The sequence below is a fragment of the Ochotona curzoniae genome, unplaced genomic scaffold (genome assembly GCF_017591425.1).
Source record: "Ochotona curzoniae isolate NIBS_2020 unplaced genomic scaffold, NIBS_Ocur_1.0 contig_2235, whole genome shotgun sequence".
Taxonomy (NCBI): domain Eukaryota; kingdom Metazoa; phylum Chordata; class Mammalia; order Lagomorpha; family Ochotonidae; genus Ochotona; species Ochotona curzoniae.
The window spans coordinates 82,709-102,074 of NW_024465384.1; the positions used below are offsets into that span (position 1 = coordinate 82,709).

Sequence of the window (19,366 nt, forward strand, 5' to 3'; positions counted from 1 at the left end):
TACCCCGTCTTCCACCCTGATCACCGTAAAGCTGCATGGCAGGCTTTGCTGGGTACCTGCCTTCCAGGCAGTATTCATTGAAAGTCCAGGTAAGAGAAGCTTGTAGAGGCCCACTCACTGGCAATGCACTGACTCTGCCTTCTGCTTCTGAACAAATGCACCTCTATACCTGGCCGAACACGACTGTCTCCCCCTCCTTTCTCACCCCCAGCTAAACTTCTATTGGAAGATGCTACAACAGGTGCCACAGCACACACTGTGGTTGTGGGGAGGGAGGCCCTGCAAGAAGCTCATCGTAGCATCCCTGCTAATGGTGTAGTTGAGGAAACTACAGGTTAGATCCATAGCAACCTCTTCTTGGTCCTAGAATCGGGAAAGCTTCTGTTTTCAAGTGGATGATGTACAGAACTGAATCTTTCTGTCATGTTTTTATTTCTCCAGAATTCCCTGTCCTTACCCCCCAATCTTTGGAGGCTCATTCCTGTTCCAAGAGTAGGTGTAGACGGGTGATAAAGGGAAGGACAGTTGGATGGGGATGCTCTCCTTCAGGGCTGTGCTACACACCGTTAGAGAGGGGGGTCTCACTCCCAGGGCAAAGCAGATATGTCTAAATACAGGGGTGTTTGTTTGAACCCCTTTGGGTCTGGACTCACTTAGGAATCTGATAAAAGTGGAAGAGCCCCCCCTCTAGTAAGGCAGTTGGGTGTTTTACTGCAGATGCCCAAAGCCAATACGTGGTTCTCTGAGGGTGGAGAAATCCCAAAGCCTGTTCCAATGACTAGGAGACTGCTGCTGAAGTGTGGACATGCCCCAAATGCCCACATGCCCTTGGTGCCCCACGGGGACCTTGTTTCCCATATGTTACTGGCACCCAGCTGGTGGAAAGTTGATCTAATCATAAGGCTGAGAGGCGGTGTCCTGAGAGGTGATTGGATTGGCAGTCGCTGGGTGGGGTCCATGACCCAGTGATGGTGGCTTTAGGAAGAGACATAGGCAGTCTACTGTATGCTCCCTCTTGCCATGTGACGTTCTGCATTGCCCTGAGTCTCTGTCAGCAAGCACACTTTCTCCCGATGCCGAACCAACAGGGCCATCCAGGCTAGGACCACAAGCCTCCAAAACCTGAGCCGAAATACACCCCTCTCCTTTGCAAACAGCCTGAGCTGCATCTACTGTTGGAGTAGCAGAAACTGACCAGTCCACCCAACACACCCAGTGACAGCTTTGTTCATGACTGGGTACACAGTTCACTTAGACTTGGACAATCGCTCTGTTTTTCCTCTGTTGAGTCCAGAAGGACCCTTCAAACCTAACTTAGTCCAGACTAGCTTCTTTAGTTCCATATACTTTTATAGGGGTCACAAGACCAATAAATGTGTTGCATCCCACAGTTTCTCTTTCTGCTGCCCATGAACTCAGGTTGTCTCTTACTTTGCAAGCCACACGGTGAGGGCACAGCTTCCCGAAGCCCAGTGGGGGCTGAATCCGCCGCAGGAGGGTCACCACATCCAAGTGTTTGATGCGACCCCTACAAAGGGAAGGAGGGAAGAGGAGGAGCCATCAGAAGACCATGGACCTGCCAGCAGAAGGACTCAAGCATCCCTGAGGGGTAGGGACCCACCTCTAAGGAGAACGCTGTATGATGTTGCCATATTGGCCAGCACCATGTAGAACTGAATGGCAAAACTCCCAAACCAATACACATGCTTAGGTGATCATAAACAACCTCGTGTCGGTGCTATGTTCAAGGTGGAGGGGATTTTAGAAGTGGAATTAGGACACAACACGGTAGCCTAATGGCTAAAATCCTTGCCTTGCATGTGCTGGGATCCCATATGGGCACCAGTTCATGTCTCATCAGCCCCACTTTCCATCCAGCTCCCTGCCTGTGGTCTGGGAAGGCAGTAGAGGATGGCCCAAAGCCTTGGGACCCTGCACCTGCACTCGCTCTTGCAGTGGCTCGGGGCTCCTTGCTTTGGATTGGCTCAGCATGGGCCATTGTGGCTGCTGGGGGATTGAATTAATGGATGGAAGATCTTCCTCTCCGACTCTCTTCCTCTTTGTATGTCTGAATTTCCAATAAAAATAAAATATCTCCCTAAAAAAAAGTGCAATTAAAAGCTCAATAGGCACTTGCTGCTTCTATTATCTAACTATACAGTTACATGGTGCTTCATGAGTGTGAATCAAAAGTGATTGGGTATGAGGGTGTTTTCAGACCCTAGACAAGCATAGAACAGATATGTTACATGACTCATGAAGGTGTCACATTCTGATAAACCCATCATTAGTAGAAAATACTGTGAATCAACAACGCACTCAACACCCTGAGCCTAAAAATATCACTTAGCAAAGGGAGTGCGCAGTGTACTACTCCCAGCAGTTAGAGAGCACGATGCTGCTGGGCGCTACACTCAGTGTTGCTGCCCCGCACTGAAGAAGGGATTGCCTGTTGCTGACTTAAGGAAACACACTCACTTGAACTTCGAAGTATGTTTCCTACCCAACAGGCATATATTTTCACATCAGCATAAACTGAAAAAAAAAAAAATCTGAAATCAAGCCATGGGAAACTAGAGCCCATCTGTACTTAGCATACATCCCTGCCACCAGAGCTCCTATCCACCTGCTCCAGTGAGAGCGACAGAAGTTCTTCAGGTTAAGTCCAAGGTGCTTGGGCCCTGACCCTTCACACCACGATCTGGTGCAGTTCAGGTTTCTGATGGAACTGGCAGGTCTGGTCTTTCGGTGTACCCTCTCAGCTTGGGGGATCAGGCTGCCCTCTGAGCACTCACTTGGCTTCAGGATCATACTCTGCCCAGATTCTTTTAAATTCATCCAGATGGTGAGGACCAAGGATCGACCAGTCCCTTGTCAGGTAGTCAAAGTTGTCCATGATGACGGCTACAAAGAGGTTGATGATCTGCAGAAAACAGTATAGTGAGGCTCTCCAAGAGGGCTTTCCCATTCCCTGGTCACTTGACGCCACTTCACCAGCCAGTGTTCATGCAAAGTGGAATAGCAAAAATATCTAAATCCCAGAACCATGTCACTATTTCAACACCAGCTCCTAGATCTTGGGTCTCTTTCAAAAATTAAAATGGATCTATAGCTCCCCTGAGAATAATATGGCATAAGCCCATATGTAGGCCGGAAATGTCCCTTATATCACACTGCCTGGGGTGGGCTACCATCCTTCCCTAAGGACTCAACAGCATTACAGAAGAGAGTAAGTTCCCTTCTGGCCTCCACACATCCCCTTTGTCCTCTGGGACAATGTCAAGAGTGGACAGAAAGAACCTGGGCGAACTCCCTCTGGCCCAGGACATCCTCTCTGTATCTTGATGTGGTTGCGCATGCCTAGTAACTTCCTTTTCCCAAATCAGGTTCTATGACTAAGCGCCTGGGCTGCGCCCGCGGCTGCCAAATCCCTCCTTGGCTTACCAGGAAGGCACAAAGCATGTAGAAGCTGATGAAGTAGAAGACGGCGAAGCTGCTGCCACAGGGCGTCTCCCCTTCTGTACTGTTGTGGGGCTCAGACTCAGGGGCACACTTCTTGCCTGGCATGCAGGCCAGCATGATGTCCTGCCAGGCTTCCCCCGTGGCACACCTGGGGGAGAGGCGAGATGAAGCCAAGACCCATGGAATCAACATCTTAGATGCAGTTGGAGTACCCTCCATACAGGGAATTACTGGATATGTGTGGTGTTTATCACTCTGATTGCTCACAAAAGCTGAAAATATAGGAAGCATTATTCTGAATGTTCAGAAGCTGTGTATAAACATCATTCCTTTCCTAAAACTCACTCTTTATCAATGTTTTAGTAGCTCCAGTATATTCCTGTTGACTGCTGTGTGAATATTCACTCTATGAACATACTACTAAGACAATTCAGGGTGAGCATTTGGCCTAATGGTGAACATGGATGAATCCTACAACAGATAACCAAGGCTTGACAGTGACCTCCACCTCGTGACTCCAGCTTCCTGCCAATGCCGACCCTGGGAAGCAGTGATTGTGGGTGAAAGGACTGGGTTCCTGCCACCCACTAGAGGCCTGAATTCAGTTCCTGGCTCTCAAGTGATGGGTTAATCCACTCTGCTCCAATACCTGCCACCCACCTTTTCTATTACAAATAACACTGAAATAAACATGCAAATCCACACTTCGGGTATCTGCTTAGAAGTGCCTTTGCCAGTTGAAAGTGCAAGTATCTTCACTGGTAGTAGGCCTTTCTTCTCTCCAAGTGTTTGTTCAATTTAGATTCCTACCATCAACTTGGTATTTTGTAGTGAATTCTAAAAAATGCCACTCAGTGTGTTCAATACTATTTCATGGATGTTTTCAAATGAATTGAGAATTTGAGTTTTCTTTTCAGTTAAATTGCGTGTTCACATTTTTGCTTGCTTGATTCCAGGTTATTGGTTTTTTGTTGTTGTTGATTTGTAAGATCCTTTCCGTATTCCTTACAGATCCCGTTCTCGGTGTTAATATGCGTTACAAGTATCTTCCAGTCTGTGGCTTGCCTCTTGTCTGTTTGTAGTGTATTTTGATGAATGCTCTTTTGCATCTCATCTAAAAGAACCCTTCAGGCATTGTGGTGTAGGCTGTTGAGCTCAGCCTTCCTTAAGAGTGCCTGTCCTAGAGTACTCTGCTCTTGGTGAGTTCCCTGCTAACGCACCCGGAAAGGCAATGTAAGTTGATGACTCAAGTGCTTGGGCTCCTCCACCCTTGGGGAGACCTGAATGGAGTTTTGGATTCTTAGCTTCAGCCTGACCCAGCTCCAGCCATTGTAACTATTTGGGAAAATTCTCTCTCCCTGCCTCTATCTCTACTTTCCCTTCAGTCTGCAATTCTGCCCTTCAAATAAAATAAATAATACATTAAAAAAAAATCTCTCCTTATTTATTCTAGGTCATAGATACTAACCTCTATGCTTTTCAAAAGGTTCCGAAGTTTTATTTTTCACAATAACTCACAGAATTTATTCTGTGTTCCACATCAGTGATAATTATGCTTTCATCTTTCTGTGTAATAAATTTTCCTCATACTATTCATCAAATAGTACACCTTTACCTGCTGACCTGAGATACCTACTACATGGACTATTTGTATGTCCCACTATTTGTACTGTCCCACTTACTATACCTTTTTTAAAAAAATATTTTTATTTTACATTTACAATCAATTTTATTTTGTACAGCTAAGGAACAACATAATATTTTCCAATATATTTGAATATATGATTACTAATATAGTAAAGCAAATTAAGATATCCATCCTGGTACTCCTCCCTTTGGATGGCAAGAGCAGCTTACACAAACTCATGTCATGGAAATCTCCAATATTATATAATAACAGAGGAGAGCTTAAATACCACCCAAATTCCTAAGTTTCTGTCTATAGCCATACACTTCTCTTCTGAAGTCTTAATCTAGAAATCGAAATATAAATTTCAAATTCAACATTGCCAAAATGTAATTTTTAATTTTCATTTTGAGGTGTATCGGTAACTTGTTTTTTAAGTTTTTAAAAATTATTTTCCATCATACGGTTCTGTAGGTATGGGAATTCTCTCCTTTCTCTTCCTCTGACACTATGAGTCAAAGAAGTCTTCAATAAAATTTTTTGGTTCCCCCAAAACACATCTCATGAGAAAAAAAAATCTCATCTCTATGTATCTATTCTGCTACAATTAAAATGGCCTAATTTAAAGGTTGTGTCCGTGTGTTACTAATGGGGAAGAGCCAGCATTGATGTCTTATATACAGGCCAACTGAATGTTCTTTCTGGTTTTAATTTATCTATAGCTCCTCTTTTGTATTCTGCAAATGCAATCAGATTTTTGTCATGTAATCTTGTCTTCTCTCTCCAATTCTTATCCTTTGATGATAAAACTAACAGTAGGATGTTGTTTATATCATGGGTATAGTATTATCATATTAGTTGTGTTTTTCGATTGATTTGCACGAGTCATCAATGGCAGCCATTCATGTTCATATGTGTAATTTGCTAGTCTCTCTCCGTGGTGTTCCTCTGTGCTGCTGAACAGGGAGGTGTTCCCTGCAGAGCTCAGGCAGCACAGGGCTGATCATGGGAGGCTCCACAAGGGAGCCTATTGGATCTTGGGTCTTCTGGGAGATGGAAACTTTGATCATCCCTTCAATTCAAATTTATTCTTAAGATTTTGATGGTTCGTATTTTCCTACACCAAAAGGTTTTAAAATGTATTGCATAAATGAATCCATATAATGCTCTCTTTTCTGTAATTTTCTTTGAACTCTCTGGCAGAGAGAGAAAGAGAGAATATCTCTATTTTCTGGTTCACTCCCCAAATGCCTGCAATGAGCACAGCTGGGACAGATTGAAGGACATAGTGGGGAACTCGGTCTGTGCTCCAGGACTCAGAACACACCTGCTTGAACCCACACTACTGCCTACCAGGATCTGCATTAGCGGAAAGATGGAGGCAGGACCTGGAGCCAAAGATTGAATCCCAAGATTGAAAGGTCTCTGGTAGGCTAAATACCTATCACAGGGTTATTATTGTTGTTGTTGTTATTAGTTTGTACTTATGGTCTGATCCTATTTATTTGCTACTCGTAGAAAATCTTAGCTCTGGCTGGACTCCGACTAGAGGCCAAGGTTCTCATAGCACACAGCCTCTATCTCTTGGTAGTCTGTCCCTGGCATTTGCCTTTGGTTCCCATTCTCTGTGCCACACGTTGAGCACATCCTTTGGCCTCTTGATCTCCACATGTTGTTTCTCAGAGCATGCGGCTGCTTTGGTTGCAGGATTCATGCGGTAACAAGACATGGAGACATGCATGCATTGGTCTTGGGATTCTCACCATTCTTGTCTAGGGGGCTTTGCACAACATTTTGGGGGGAACCTGACAATTCTGAGGGTTAGCTTTGGACCCCAGGTGAGAAGGGGCCACTCAATCCAGGAATATCCTCAAGCTGTTATCTTTACAATAACAGAACCGAGAAAACTAGGATTCATCACACAACTGTTCTTTGTTCAGTTTTCCCAAGTGTAACAATAAGTGTCCCTTACCCAGCAGCAGGTGCATTCAGTCATGCTACATAGGGAAGCCTCATCTGTCACCCATTTTATGACATCCATTCTTTGCCCAGAGTGTCAGCAGCAAGCTCACGATCACATAACATCTCAAATAAGTGAGTAAGTATAGTTCAGAGTTGGTGTTCACAGTCCCCTGCCCTGAGTTCCTGGTATCTGCTCATCTCTAGGGTGTCACAAAATAAAAGAAATATGATTCTCTCAGCTACATTCTAACTACAAGGACTTCTGCAGTTCCACTGTTATCTTTTGTCCAAGTTGGAGTTGAACAAAGTTTATTTATTTATCAATCTTTCCCAGGAAATAAACTTTAAAGTTTATTGATGGACTCTTTGTTCCACATGTGGATTAGGTTATTGTTTTAAAATTTTAAAAGCATCCCCTTATACTTTGGGGCTATTTTGTGCTTCAATATTTACTGGCCAATTTCTCTTAAAACATTTAGTTATTAGATGAATTTGGGGTTCTGTTTCTTTGGAATTTATTGGCTTATCTTATATACTTAAGACAGAGTGCTCCTACTCTCTCATTTCTAAGCGTTTTGTGGTTTCAGCTTTGATTTATTTAAAAGAGTGACTTAAATATTTTAAGGACATGGATTTGTAGAGGCTATTGTTGTTATAGTTAATTTCTAAATTTATTATATTGAGTCAGAGAATTTTCAGAGTTTACCAAATTTTTGTCATGACTTAAGTTCTGGCTCAATTTTGTGAATATTTCTGAGTGCTCAAAAGTGTGGAATATTTTTTTGCCATTTATTGAGTACAAATCTGTTAGATTAAGTTATTTCAGCATGCTTTTTATGTATTCTTTATCCTTTCTTCTGTTTTTGTAATTTTATCTTTTTAAAGGTTTATTTACTTGAAAGGCAGAGTTATAGATAAAGAAGGAGAGAGAGAGAGGAGAGAGATCTACATGCTAGTTCACGCCTTGAAAAACGACAGTGGACAGGATCCCCCACTTGACAATTACTTACACTGATCATAAACTAAAATTGATGCGTTTAAACTGCTCAGCATAACTTTACAAGTTCTTTACTTATGCATCTTGTACATTCTGTTTCACTCTGCATTTTTGAAAGCGTGTTGTTGTATAACTGCTCCGAGGAAAGGTTATATGAGGAAATACCTTTCTTGTTCTTAAAGTTTTGCGAATGTCTATATTTTGCTTTGCTACTTGAATGCTGATTTGATTGCAAGTAGGAGTCTAGGTTCAAAAATACATTTTCCTCACCATTTTGAACATATTATCCCATTGTTTTCTAGCACATATTTTTTGTGGATGAAAAATCTGACATTAATTTATACTGTTGAAAGCAATTCAATTTTTTTTTCTCTTTTGGCAACTACTGTAGAATCGACTGTCTTTTCTCTATTGCATATTCTTTTCTTAAAAATATATATTTAATTGTTGGGGGGTAGGGGCTTCCATCTGCTGATTCATTCCCCAAATACCTATGGTGCTCAGGACTGGGCTAGGCCAAAGGCGGGAACCAGGAATTCCATCCAGGGCTCCCACAAGGATTTCAGGGAAACCAACATTTGAGCTATCCCTTCACACACAGGAAGCTAGAGTCAAAAGTCAAACCTGGACAGTGTGGTATTTGAATGTCTGCATCCCACAGGGTATTTTAAGCGCTGTGACATTCTGCTGCTGCCATATGCTCCTGTTTCGTTTGTTGAAGCATCAACTGGCTAGATGTACAGCTATGCCTCTGGAATCTAGTTTGTTAACATTAGCTGTGTCTGCTTTTCTGTAGCACACACCATTCTCACTCCTGTAGCTTTGCAGTAGATTTTGAAGCTGGGTAGTATTACTTTCAATTTCTTCTCAAGATTGCTTTAGCTACTTGGGGGGATCTTAGGAGGTTCTATAGGAATTTTTTCATGTGTATTTTGTATCCTTTATCAGTTCTACCTAATTTTTTTCCAGTCAAGTCTTTGTGGTTTCCTATATAGAAAACCTTTACAGAGATAACTCACTCCTTCCTTTCCTGTTCGGATGCCTTTTATTAATTCATTTATTTTTACTTGTTTATTTGTTCTGACGAGAATGTCCAGTTGTGTGTTACACAGCGGCAGTGACAATGGCCATGATTGTCCAGTTTCTGATCTTGGTGGACGAGCGGTCCACTCCTCCCTGAATCTGATCCCTGCTGGGGTTTACAAGATGTGGCCTGTATTGTCTGAGATCCACTCATTCTCTGCCTCATTTGCCAAGTGTCTTTTTTATGAACGAATGCTGCATTTCATCAAATGAAATGTGTCTATGAGACACTCACATAGTTTTTTAATTAATGTGCCACATCACCTTTGTTGTTTGTGTGTGTGTGTGTGGTGAAGCATCCTTGTGTACCTTGCATCAATTTTGTTTCTTCAATTCTTGTTGGTTGAGGATTTCTGTATCTGTATTCATCAGAGACTGCAATTTCCCATGGGAGCCTCATCTGATTTGCCATCAGATTCATGCTGGTCTCAAAGGCACTCATTCTTCTATGTTTCTGATTGCTTCCTCTTTGGAAGCTTGTAGCAAACTGTCTATTCCTGTCATCAAAAAGTCACCATACTGTGTCCTTGTAAGAGTTTTTGAGTTAATGTGCGCTGCATTTCGCAGGTCATCGCAATCTGCAACTTTATATATTTATTGGAAAGTTTATTTTATCATTCCTTTATTTTGTATTCTTTGTTTCTTTTGTTAACTAGGTTAGGAATTTCTATTACAAAGAGATTTTTCTGGCAACCAGCTCGATGCTGTAGTGATTAAGGTCCTCGCCTTGAACGCCTGGGATCCCGTATGGGCGCCAGTTCTAATCCCGGCAGCCCGGCTTCCCATCCAGCTCCCTGCCTGTGGCCTGGGAAAGCAGTCGAGGATGGCCTAAAGCTTTGGGACCCTGCACCCGCGCGGGAGGCCCAAAGAGGCTCCTGGCTTCGGATTGGCTCAGCTCCAGCCATTGCGGCCGCTTGGGGAGTGAATCATTAGACGGAAGATTTTCCTCTCTTTCTCTCCTCTCTGTATATCTGCCTTTCCAATAAAAATAAAATAAATCTTTAAAAAAATTTTAAAAAGAGATTTTTCTGGCTCTAACCTGTTTTAATTTTGATTTTACATTTTCTTTCTCTGTTCTTTTTTTAAACTCCTTTTATTATGATTTTATGATACATTTCCATTGACCCTGGGATTTCCCTTATCCCCTCCCCAATTCCCTTCCCTCTCACTGAGGTCCCCTCTATCATGACTATAGTTCTTCATTCAGTCATATGCCCATCATGGCGGGCATGCACAATGGCAGAGACTCTCTTTTCTTTCAGCTGGTCGATCTCTCAGCGTCCGAGTTCACATTTTGGCTGCTCCCATTCTTCACTTAAGGATCATCAAAATCTGTGTTTTTCTTTCCTGGGTTTTCTCTCGCTTATGTCCTTTTTAATAGCAGTTGCTACTGCCTCTGCTTCTAAACTGGCCAGATGTGTTGCCTGCTGTCATCTCATTAAAGACATGAGCTTCACTTCTTTTCATATCAGGGGCCTCTACTTAGTATTCTTCCCGGGTTCTTGACCATCTGTTTGTCGAGTGTGGTACCTCTTTTTCACACTGTCTGTTTTACCCAGGTACTTTGTGATGGTGATTGTTTGTGACTGAGAACCCGGCCTAGGTCTTCGTGGATACATTTCTCAGCCCAGAAGCCTCTTCGGGCTTCGGAGCTGTGTTGCCAAGCAGCTTTTCTTGAAAAGAGAGCCCTGCTATGTCTCAGCAACCGCCAAGGGTGCAGTGTTATGTGCTGCCATGTCCTCCTTGTGAGCAGGAGCAAGCGCTCCTCAAATCCCAGTGTGTTGTGCCTGTTGGCCCTGAGCTCAGACAGGCCCTGGGCTGCTCTTACCGCAGTCCCCTTGTCTGGAACAGTGCTTGACTCAGGTCTTGGGTCTTTGTCGACTGGATCGCATCTCCTTTCTTCCAGCTGGGAATCCCACAGCACTTCCAGCTCACCAAGCATGCTCCTTCCATATTTAGCCTGCTTCTCCTAGCACTATTATACATTTATCAATTTTAAACGTTATATCCAGAGGTTGGCATCATGGCATAGCCATCTAAGCCTCTGCCCATATAGGTACTGGTTTGCATCCCAGCTGTTCCATTTCCAATCCACCTCCCTATTTGTGACCTGGGAAGGCAGCAGAGAATGTTTCAGGTACTTGGGTCCCAGTAACCACATGGGGGACCCAGAAGAAGCTCCTGGTTCTCCATTGTCCAAGGTCATTGCAGCCAACTGGGGAATGAACCAGCAGATGGAAGATCTTTTTCTCTCTCTGTCCACCCTTCTCTCTGTAACTCTGCCTTTCCAATAAAAATAAGAATAAATATTTTTCAAAGAAGTTATTTTTGATCATCAAGGACTTCAGGAAAGAAGTGGAAATAGGGTTCATGTTTATTCTGAGTATAGTGTCCAGTTCCCATATTGAAATGTGACACAGGCTTAAGTGTTGCAATAATGAGGTTTGTGCTTGGCGTGAGGAAAGGGTTCTGTAGAACATGCTGAGTGGGTGACAGATCCACAGAGGGATCTATGGGCCCTGGAAAGGGACCCTGGGAACAGAAAATGGTTCGCTGCTAATCCTAGTGCCATCCTGTGTAGCCCGACACATGAGCCAGCACAGATTGAAGAAATACTCTGGACAAGGGAGAAAACATGGTTTTCATCTCTGTACCGCAGACTAGGAAGGATCCCTGAGTTCTGGGCTGTGAGAAGCAGGGAAAGGCAGATGGGTATGTGTATGGGGTGGAGGCAATGAGCACAGACTCCCCCAGGAGCAGCAGTGAGCCCCAAGTTGGGTGACAGAACTTAAGGATGGCTTACCAGGAGATACAACTCAATGCACATGGATACACAACTGGCAGATGCTGGAAAAACAGATCTACCTTTGTGTTTACTCTGCAGGATAACTGATGGTAGAGAAATAAGACACCTTGCTGAGGACCACAGGGCAGTGCGAGGAAGGTCTGGAGCCTGTTCCCATTTCAAACCTGTGTTTTAGATCACCAGTTCAGGCTTTGGCTGGTGATTCCCTGGTGACAGCAGGAATGTGAGGGACCAAGAGCAACTTAAGGTAATACAGGATGCGGGATTTTCGACCCAGGCTGTATCTTGCACCTGTGCCTTAGAGACCTACCTGAAGAGGAGCAGCACAGCTTGAGGGAAGGTCTGGAAGTTGTTGTTCCGGTTGATTTCTGTGGTATCATTCAGGGCAATTTTGCCAAACACCTATCGGGGAGGACGAATAGGAAGTTGGTGACCCATGGACAGAGGGTCCTCCTATTTGACCACTGTTCCATGGTCTCAGCTGGGGATTGGTCGGGGAGGGGGGCGGACGGGTCAGTACAGGTGAAGTCCAAGGGGAACAGTCCTACAGAGCAACCTGGTAGGCACCTGCCACCCAATTGGCCTCTGACCCCAGCTCCTCACCCTGATGAGGGGCAGGGGAAAGGTGTCCTGAGCCCTTAGAAAAGTTCCCCGCAGCCCAAGGCAGCTGGGTGGGAGGGGGAATCTAGGGCTGTGAGCTGTGGCTGCTGCGGCAGGGTCCCTGCTTCCGGGCAGCACCCAGAGCTCGTAGCCTTTTCCCAACTGCCAAACCAACTCGATGTGTCCAAGTGTTCCTCCAGCTTGGGCTCCTGGCTTTGGAGTGCTTAACTTTTCCTCCAAATTCTAGGCCTCTTTCCTCCCTGGTCTTGCTAAAGCTACACTCCTTTTAGAAATGACCACCCTTGATTCTCAACAGATGCTGGCACCTGAGTCCCTGGGAGGCCTTCTGCACTGAACACACAGAGGGAGTCACCAAGGGTAGCTCAGGGCTGCTGTGGAGGGCAGCCAGGGGGAAGTTCTGGTGTGTTCACCTTGGAGACACAGCCAGAGTCCTGGAGAGGGGCTGGGAGCTCCAGGTGTGAGGCAGGAGAAGGTACCGTGGGAATGAGCAAGAACGGGCCCAGTGAACTGTGAATGCTCCGTGGGCTGGGCCTGGCTCTGTCCGCCTAGCCACTGGCTTGGCCACGATAGCATGGCTAGACAGTCATCTTCAAGGTCACCAAACCTGGCTAGAGCAGGGTATCTGGGCAGGCTCACTATTCAGGCTATTTCCTGAGAAGGGCCTGGGTCTCAGGAAGCATTTTCCTCCAGCAAGAGCAGCCTTAATCCTGGGGCCAAGGGAAGGAGGATCTGTGTTGCCTGCCCTACACTTGATCACTTGCCCCGCTACCTGGAGGAGGTGACCAACTGGTGGTGGATGGGGTGTTCCACCCTCAGATGGGACAGAGAGGGAGGTGTGGTTGGATACTGGAAGAGCAGGTGAGAGGCGTGGGGGCCCTGCTGGGTGGCCCTGCCTACCTGCATCCCGATCACAGCGTAGATGAAGAAGAGCATCACGATCAGCAGGGCCACGTAGGGCAGGGCCTGCAAGGAAGTGCATGGCATTGCTGTAAGGCCTTGGGGGACACAGGCCAGGTCCTCCCCCACCCCCCCGGAGAAGCACTGCACCCCCATCTCTGCAGCCAGTATGGCACAGAAGTCCTGGGGACTAGGAGGAGGCCTTGGCAATGGGCGGTGACCTCACATTTTGGCTTGGGTTTTAACCACCCCCCTGAGCAGCAACAGTGATCTGGGACAGGAAAAGAAGGCGTGTAGAGTAACTTGTGTGGGGAGAGCTCCTGTGTCTCTAAGGACAGGTGAGCAAGGAGAACGCGGTGGGGCTGCTCCTGGTGATGACACAGAGGGCAGCTTGCTTTTGCTCTGAGAGCTGCAGTGAGCCAGTGTTACTATTGTGGCAGGAAGACAGAACAAAGATGGAGCTCTGCCACCTGCTAGCACCAGGAGCTCAGGCATCCCTTGGGCTCCATCTCCTCCTCTGAGGAATGGGCATAGTAATAATTACCTCTCGGGAGTTAGCACTTAAACACTTCCAAGCTCATACAGTGCATAGTTGCAATGTCTCGCACCAATGTGGATTGCACTCAGCATAGTATCAGCCCAGTGGCTCAGATACATTTATCTCCCAGAGGCTTCACCACTTTAGGGGAAAGGTGTGGCGGCATGGGGTACCCTTGGTGTGAGAAAGTCCATTGTGCAGGTTCTCTGCTTAGCCAGTGCCCAGAGCCACTAGGGGGTACTGTGTGCCCAAGCAATGCTTTCTTGGTCACAGTGTCATTTCTTCTCCATAATCAAGTTTCCTCCTTTGGTCCATGACTCCACCTATGTCTTCTTTCCAGCCCAGGGAAATACTGGGGTAGGGGAGAGGGTGGAGGGGCGGGAAGGGCACGCTGAAGACAGAATCCTGGGGCTGAGCAGGCTGATTTTGGGAGGGGGAGGCTCAGCCTGGACACAGCCAGAAGGGCTGTGGGTTTGTGGTATATGGCCTGGATCAGAGGCTTCACTGGGCGTGGTGTGCTTTGGGGAGAGGCCCCATTGCAGGCACCTGCTGAATCCACAGCCACCCAACCTGAGCTGGCCAGGACAGAAGACAGTGTTGGTGAGTGTCACGTCCTGGGTGGGCAGTAGCCCTGCTACGGCTCCAGGCCAGGGAGGGAAGGCGCCATATTGAGAGGTTCGCACACTCAGCTTCTAGGAATTAGAGCTTTGCTTGTCTTTAATTTCAGACTTGCAAGCTGACCCCGACGCTGGCCAGGAGCAATCACTATTCTGCCTTCACAGGTGGAAATTGAGGAGCAAGCAAAGGGATTTACTGCACAGCTAAGTGTTCTTATGTCCTGTGCAGGGCCCTCCCTCCCTGGTGGGTCCTGAGGACCCAGGTAACCACAGATACAAGTGTGTGCAGAAGAAATGCTTACAGAACAGCCAGATTCTGAAAATGCTGGGTGTGAAGGGACCAGGGGGGCTATCCGGTAACCCCTGGGCTCATGTTTCTCATATCAGTTCCATACCACAAGCCACTCTATCCAGCCAATTACTGCAGAGACAGACAGTACCCTAGGAAGGCACAGGGAGGGGATCTAGGTGCTCTAGGAGCCTGGAGCTGATCTGTGCTTCTCATCTCATTAACAAGGAAAGCCAAGAAGTCGCCAAGTAGCACTGTCCCATAGCTACGAGTCAGGCCTGCAGTGTGGAACAGAGCTGGCTGCCCCAGGTAGGCGGGCAGGCTGGGTGTGGGCAGAGGGTGTGGCTACCTGGAAGGATTTGATGAAGGTCCACAACAATGTCCGGATGCCCTCCCCGCGGCTCAGCAGCTTGACCAGGCGCATGACCCGGAAGAGGCGGAAGAAGGTGATGGAGATACGGGAATTCTCCTCTGCGCTCTGGAATCCATGGGCAACAGGGTGCAGTTAACACGGCGAGGGGGAGGAAGGGGCCCTCGGGGTGGGGCAGGCAAAGCAGGGTGGGCTCAGCTGCACAAGACTCCCATCTGCATCCCTGGAGGCTAGAGGGCCACCTGGCAGGGTACACAGCCCAAGTGCATGGTCTCCACAGAGCCAGGCTGTGCCCAGGCCCCTGTGCTCATGGCCCTGCCTAGCCGTCTTCCCTTTCATCCGTAGTTCTGATGCCCTGGAAGGAGCACTGGCAGATTCCATAGGGACCTCCCAGACGCTTGAAGTCTCTGAGGCCTACAGCCAGCTGCCCTGCAGGAGGAAGCGGTCCAGCCTGGCAAGTCCAACATTACGGTACAGGACCAGACCCAACTCACAGGTTGGGCAGGTAGTGCCCCATCTTCTAGCAATGATGGAGACCACCTTGGCAGGAATCAGCTGCCCACTCAAGTCGGCCCCGCCTAGCTAGGAGGTGAGGGGAGAGAGGCTAGAGCTGGACTGAGGCCTGGGCTGCAAGCCTTGCCTTTTGAATAGGCTTCTTTCCTTCCACCCCCTCTCTGAAGGCCGCACATGACCCTGCAGGGTGGCAGCAAGGGAGAAGCAGCAGCAAGGAGGCAGCCCCCTGGTGTGGGTCCCACCTAGGGCATACCATCTCCTGCCAGGGAGTCCTGATAGACAGGCAAGGTGGCACTGGGGCTAAAGTTGGCAGAAAGGAGAACCATGAGGCATGGGTTACCCAAGGGATCATGGCCAAAAACTCATCCTCAGTGAAGCAGCCTAGGGGCTTGAGCACTGCCAACCTCTGCCTCCAGACCTGAGTGTACCATGTACTGATCCCACCCCAGCCCCACCTCTCACCCCCACCCAACCTTGTCCACCCTGGCAGGCTGAGCCACTGGTTCCCCTCCATTTCCTACCCCTGGAGCTAGTGCAGCTTGCCCAGCCCTACTGGTGCCTACCAGGAGAGAATGGACCCTTTGAGGTGCCTGTGCCTGTTCCTATCCTGTGTCTCCCTCGAGGGAGGCAGTGTCTCTGGGTCATTGTTGCAACCATTTTGGCCCTCCTGCTTCTCCGTTCACCTTTGCTCACACTCTGGTTGTCATGATCTCCAGAGCCATTCTTTCCTCTCGAGCCACACCTTGGTTGTTCACTTGCTCCTCTTTCTCCTAGTCAGGGAAGGGACCCCGTGAGGGAGGCAGGTTCCCCAGGGTGACATGGCCCTGTCCCCAATTCCCCCCTGCCTCCATGTTGGGGCTACCAGGGAGCCAGGGCACAGCCTTGGACTGGTGTCTCAGGAGAGGTCAAAGCCTTCCTCGTACGGGGCTGATTGAAAACATTCAGGATGATGTGTTTTGAAAACATCATTGAAGACCCTCATATTTCAAAAGCAGAGCTGCTTCCATTTCTCCTCGCGTTCCTGAATCCTGACAAGCAGAGGGAAGAGAGCCCTGTAGGCGTAGGGGTTCTGCCACCTGGACAGCCCCAGCTCTGGCTGTGTCCCCAAGAGAAGCAGGCAGCAGTGGCTGAGGGTGCTAGAACTCAGGTTTCAGTTCCACAATATTTGGGACAGGAGAGGAACAGGCTTCGGCAGTGAACTTGAGCTGCAGGGGTCATGGCTTGAGAACGGGCTATTGTGGAGACCTCTGGACCTGAAGAGGTCAAAATTACCACCGCCTAAAGCCAGGCTTGCAGGGTGAGCTCCGATGCTGCCCAAGTTCCCCCCATGGCTGCAGTTCCGGACCATGTCCCCAGGGGGAGCACAGCCATCTGGACATGCAGGTTTCTCCCCATTGACTGAGGCCTATGGCCTTGGGCACTGGGGTGGAGAAGCTGTAGGACAGCCTTCCCTGGCAGTCTTTTGGCCAATGACCTGTTGCACTGTCACATATCACCCACTCACCCAGTCCTGCTTGTGCTTAGGGAATTGAATCCCTGATCCTTCCAAGGACTACCTCCTAGGTCACTATGAAAAGTGTGATGCCAGCGGCTTCAGAGGAGGCTGCCCCTAAGGAGACCTCAAGGACACCTGCATGGCATCTTTCAGCTCCTGAATTAGGAGTGAGCCACTTGGCTCCCCTGCTTCCTGCCTGCCGCACAAAAATGGGCACAGCCTAATGGAACAACCTCCCTCCTGAGAAATCCTGGTCTGAACCTTCCCCAGCGGCCTTAAACACAGACTGCTTGGGAAGATGGCGGCTTCAGACATTGCTTAACAGGAGCCTAGCATCTGCCTCCCCCAGCCATGCAAACTCCCTCCCCACCTCTGCCCTGGTGTGGCTCTCTGAGGCACTCTCTTACAAATACCCCACATCAAATTAAGGCCGGAAGCTTTCACCGGCAGCATCTTCAGGATGTGGAACAGGAAATGGCTCTCGGGTCCAATTCTCTCCCAGTGGCTCACAGGATAGATAGTCAAGACCACAGTGAATTACCACCCCCAAGGACACTTGGGAGGGCTCAGTGACCACCACCCCACAAACGGCATTGTCACAGCTCGCACAAGACAGGCAGGCAAGGCACATGACAGCCACAGCACGGCGGCAACATGCATTGGGAGCCCGGCTGGGCTGAGAGACTCTGAGGCTGGGGTAAGAGGGGGGGTGCTCAGGGCAGGGGTGGGGGGCATGGCAGCTGGGCACATGATCTGGAGGGTCAGTCTTACCATAGAGGGAGAGCATTGGGTATGTTCAGCTGGCTTTAAAGAAAGGTAGACAGAGATAAGCTGTCATGAGTCCCGGTGAAGACACCCGGTCTTGTAGGTCGCTAACACAGGAGTCACACGGTGGCAGGAAAGGTTAAAGGAACAAGTGACAGCACACAGAAGCATGGGCCTGGTAGGGACCCAACCCCACCTGGGGCCCCATGTCAGCAGGCCTTACAGCTAGCAAGAGCCCCTAAGGCTTGCTCCTACCCATGGGTGTCTCTGGTGGTTAATCGCTTGTCCCTGTTCTAACTAAGCTGTGTGGATGGAGGTGTCTTTCATCAGCCTTGTGTTCTAAGGTAACCTGGAAGAGAGTATGCTTCCTTGCACTTGACCTCACTCCCAGCAGTGCTGGCTGATTGGTGGAGGCCCTGATGACCCCAAACTGCATCTCGACACGCATCTATGTAGCCATACCACGGACCTCAAGGGCAATGGCCTACTGGTTCAGGGGCAGATTGCAGTCTAGCTCTCACACAGGACCCTAAAGCAGAGTCTCCAGCCCCGATCTGGCAGGATCTGCTTCTCAAAGTTTAAGGCTCAGGTGAGGGCTGCTCTTCCTTGGCTCCTGCTCGACGTGTGTGTAGAGTCTTGTCCACCAGCACCCAACAGTACATTTTTTTTTTTAACTCAAAATCATTGCACCTGGTTTGCAGTACACCAACACTGCAAAAGGTTATTGTCATGGAGCTCATTTTGGACAGGAGCCAAAGATATGGGCCTCAGGTGGGGACCCTGAGTTGACCCTCTCAACCTATAACACAGATGCCCACACATGGGGGTACAGCCCCACACAGCTCTCCACTTTCTGAGCTGGCATGATGCTTTTGCTTTTACCCTTAACCTTCGAACTGCTGCCTTCACATTTCTAGGGCATGGTCGAGGAAAGTTGTGGTGGCTTCTGGAAGCATGGAAAAGTGTACAAGCAGACATGTGCTTGCAGCCTTACAATGCTTCTCTGACCACAGATTTCTCAACTTCCTTTTTTATTGTTGTTGTTGCTATTTGTTTCCTTCCCGACATGGTCTGGGGTCCTGATTTGGGAATAGTGGGTTCTCCAGGGTAGGGCGAGGGGAGAGAAGGAAAGGGACACCCCTTTGGTCAGACACAGACCACTGTTTGTGATGTTTGAGGAGTGACTAGCAGCTGCACAGGCTCTGAGCCTGGAGGGCGCAGTGGGGGCGAGGGCACACGGACCTGGCTAGTGGCTAGACTGAACACAGACACGGACCCACGTAGACACACATACACACAGCAAATTTCTTGTCAGAACTCTGAA

The 19,366-nt window shown here is 48.1% G+C and overlaps 1 protein-coding gene across 10 annotated transcripts in view; it reads right to left on the reverse strand.

The window, feature by feature from the left end:
• Positions 1-19,366, reverse strand: part of CACNA1C (calcium voltage-gated channel subunit alpha1 C) — a 559,109-nt gene that overhangs the window by 19,996 nt on the left and 519,747 nt on the right. For 8 of the 10 annotated variants that reach the window (XM_040972175.1, XM_040972178.1, XM_040972174.1 and 5 more), the window contains 7 exons: positions 18,049-18,081; positions 15,249-15,377; positions 13,456-13,521; positions 12,248-12,339; positions 3,445-3,610; positions 2,796-2,923; positions 1,432-1,528 (listed from right to left, as the gene is read on the reverse strand). In XM_040972175.1, coding sequence (XP_040828109.1) covers positions 1,432-1,528; positions 2,796-2,923; positions 3,445-3,610; positions 12,248-12,339; positions 13,456-13,521; positions 15,249-15,377; positions 18,049-18,081 — 711 coding nt within the window. The remainder of the gene's footprint in view (positions 1-1,431; positions 1,529-2,795; positions 2,924-3,444; positions 3,611-12,247; positions 12,340-13,455; positions 13,522-15,248; positions 15,378-18,048; positions 18,082-19,366) is intronic. The other 2 variants (XM_040972179.1, XM_040972173.1) reach the window with 1 other exon arrangement.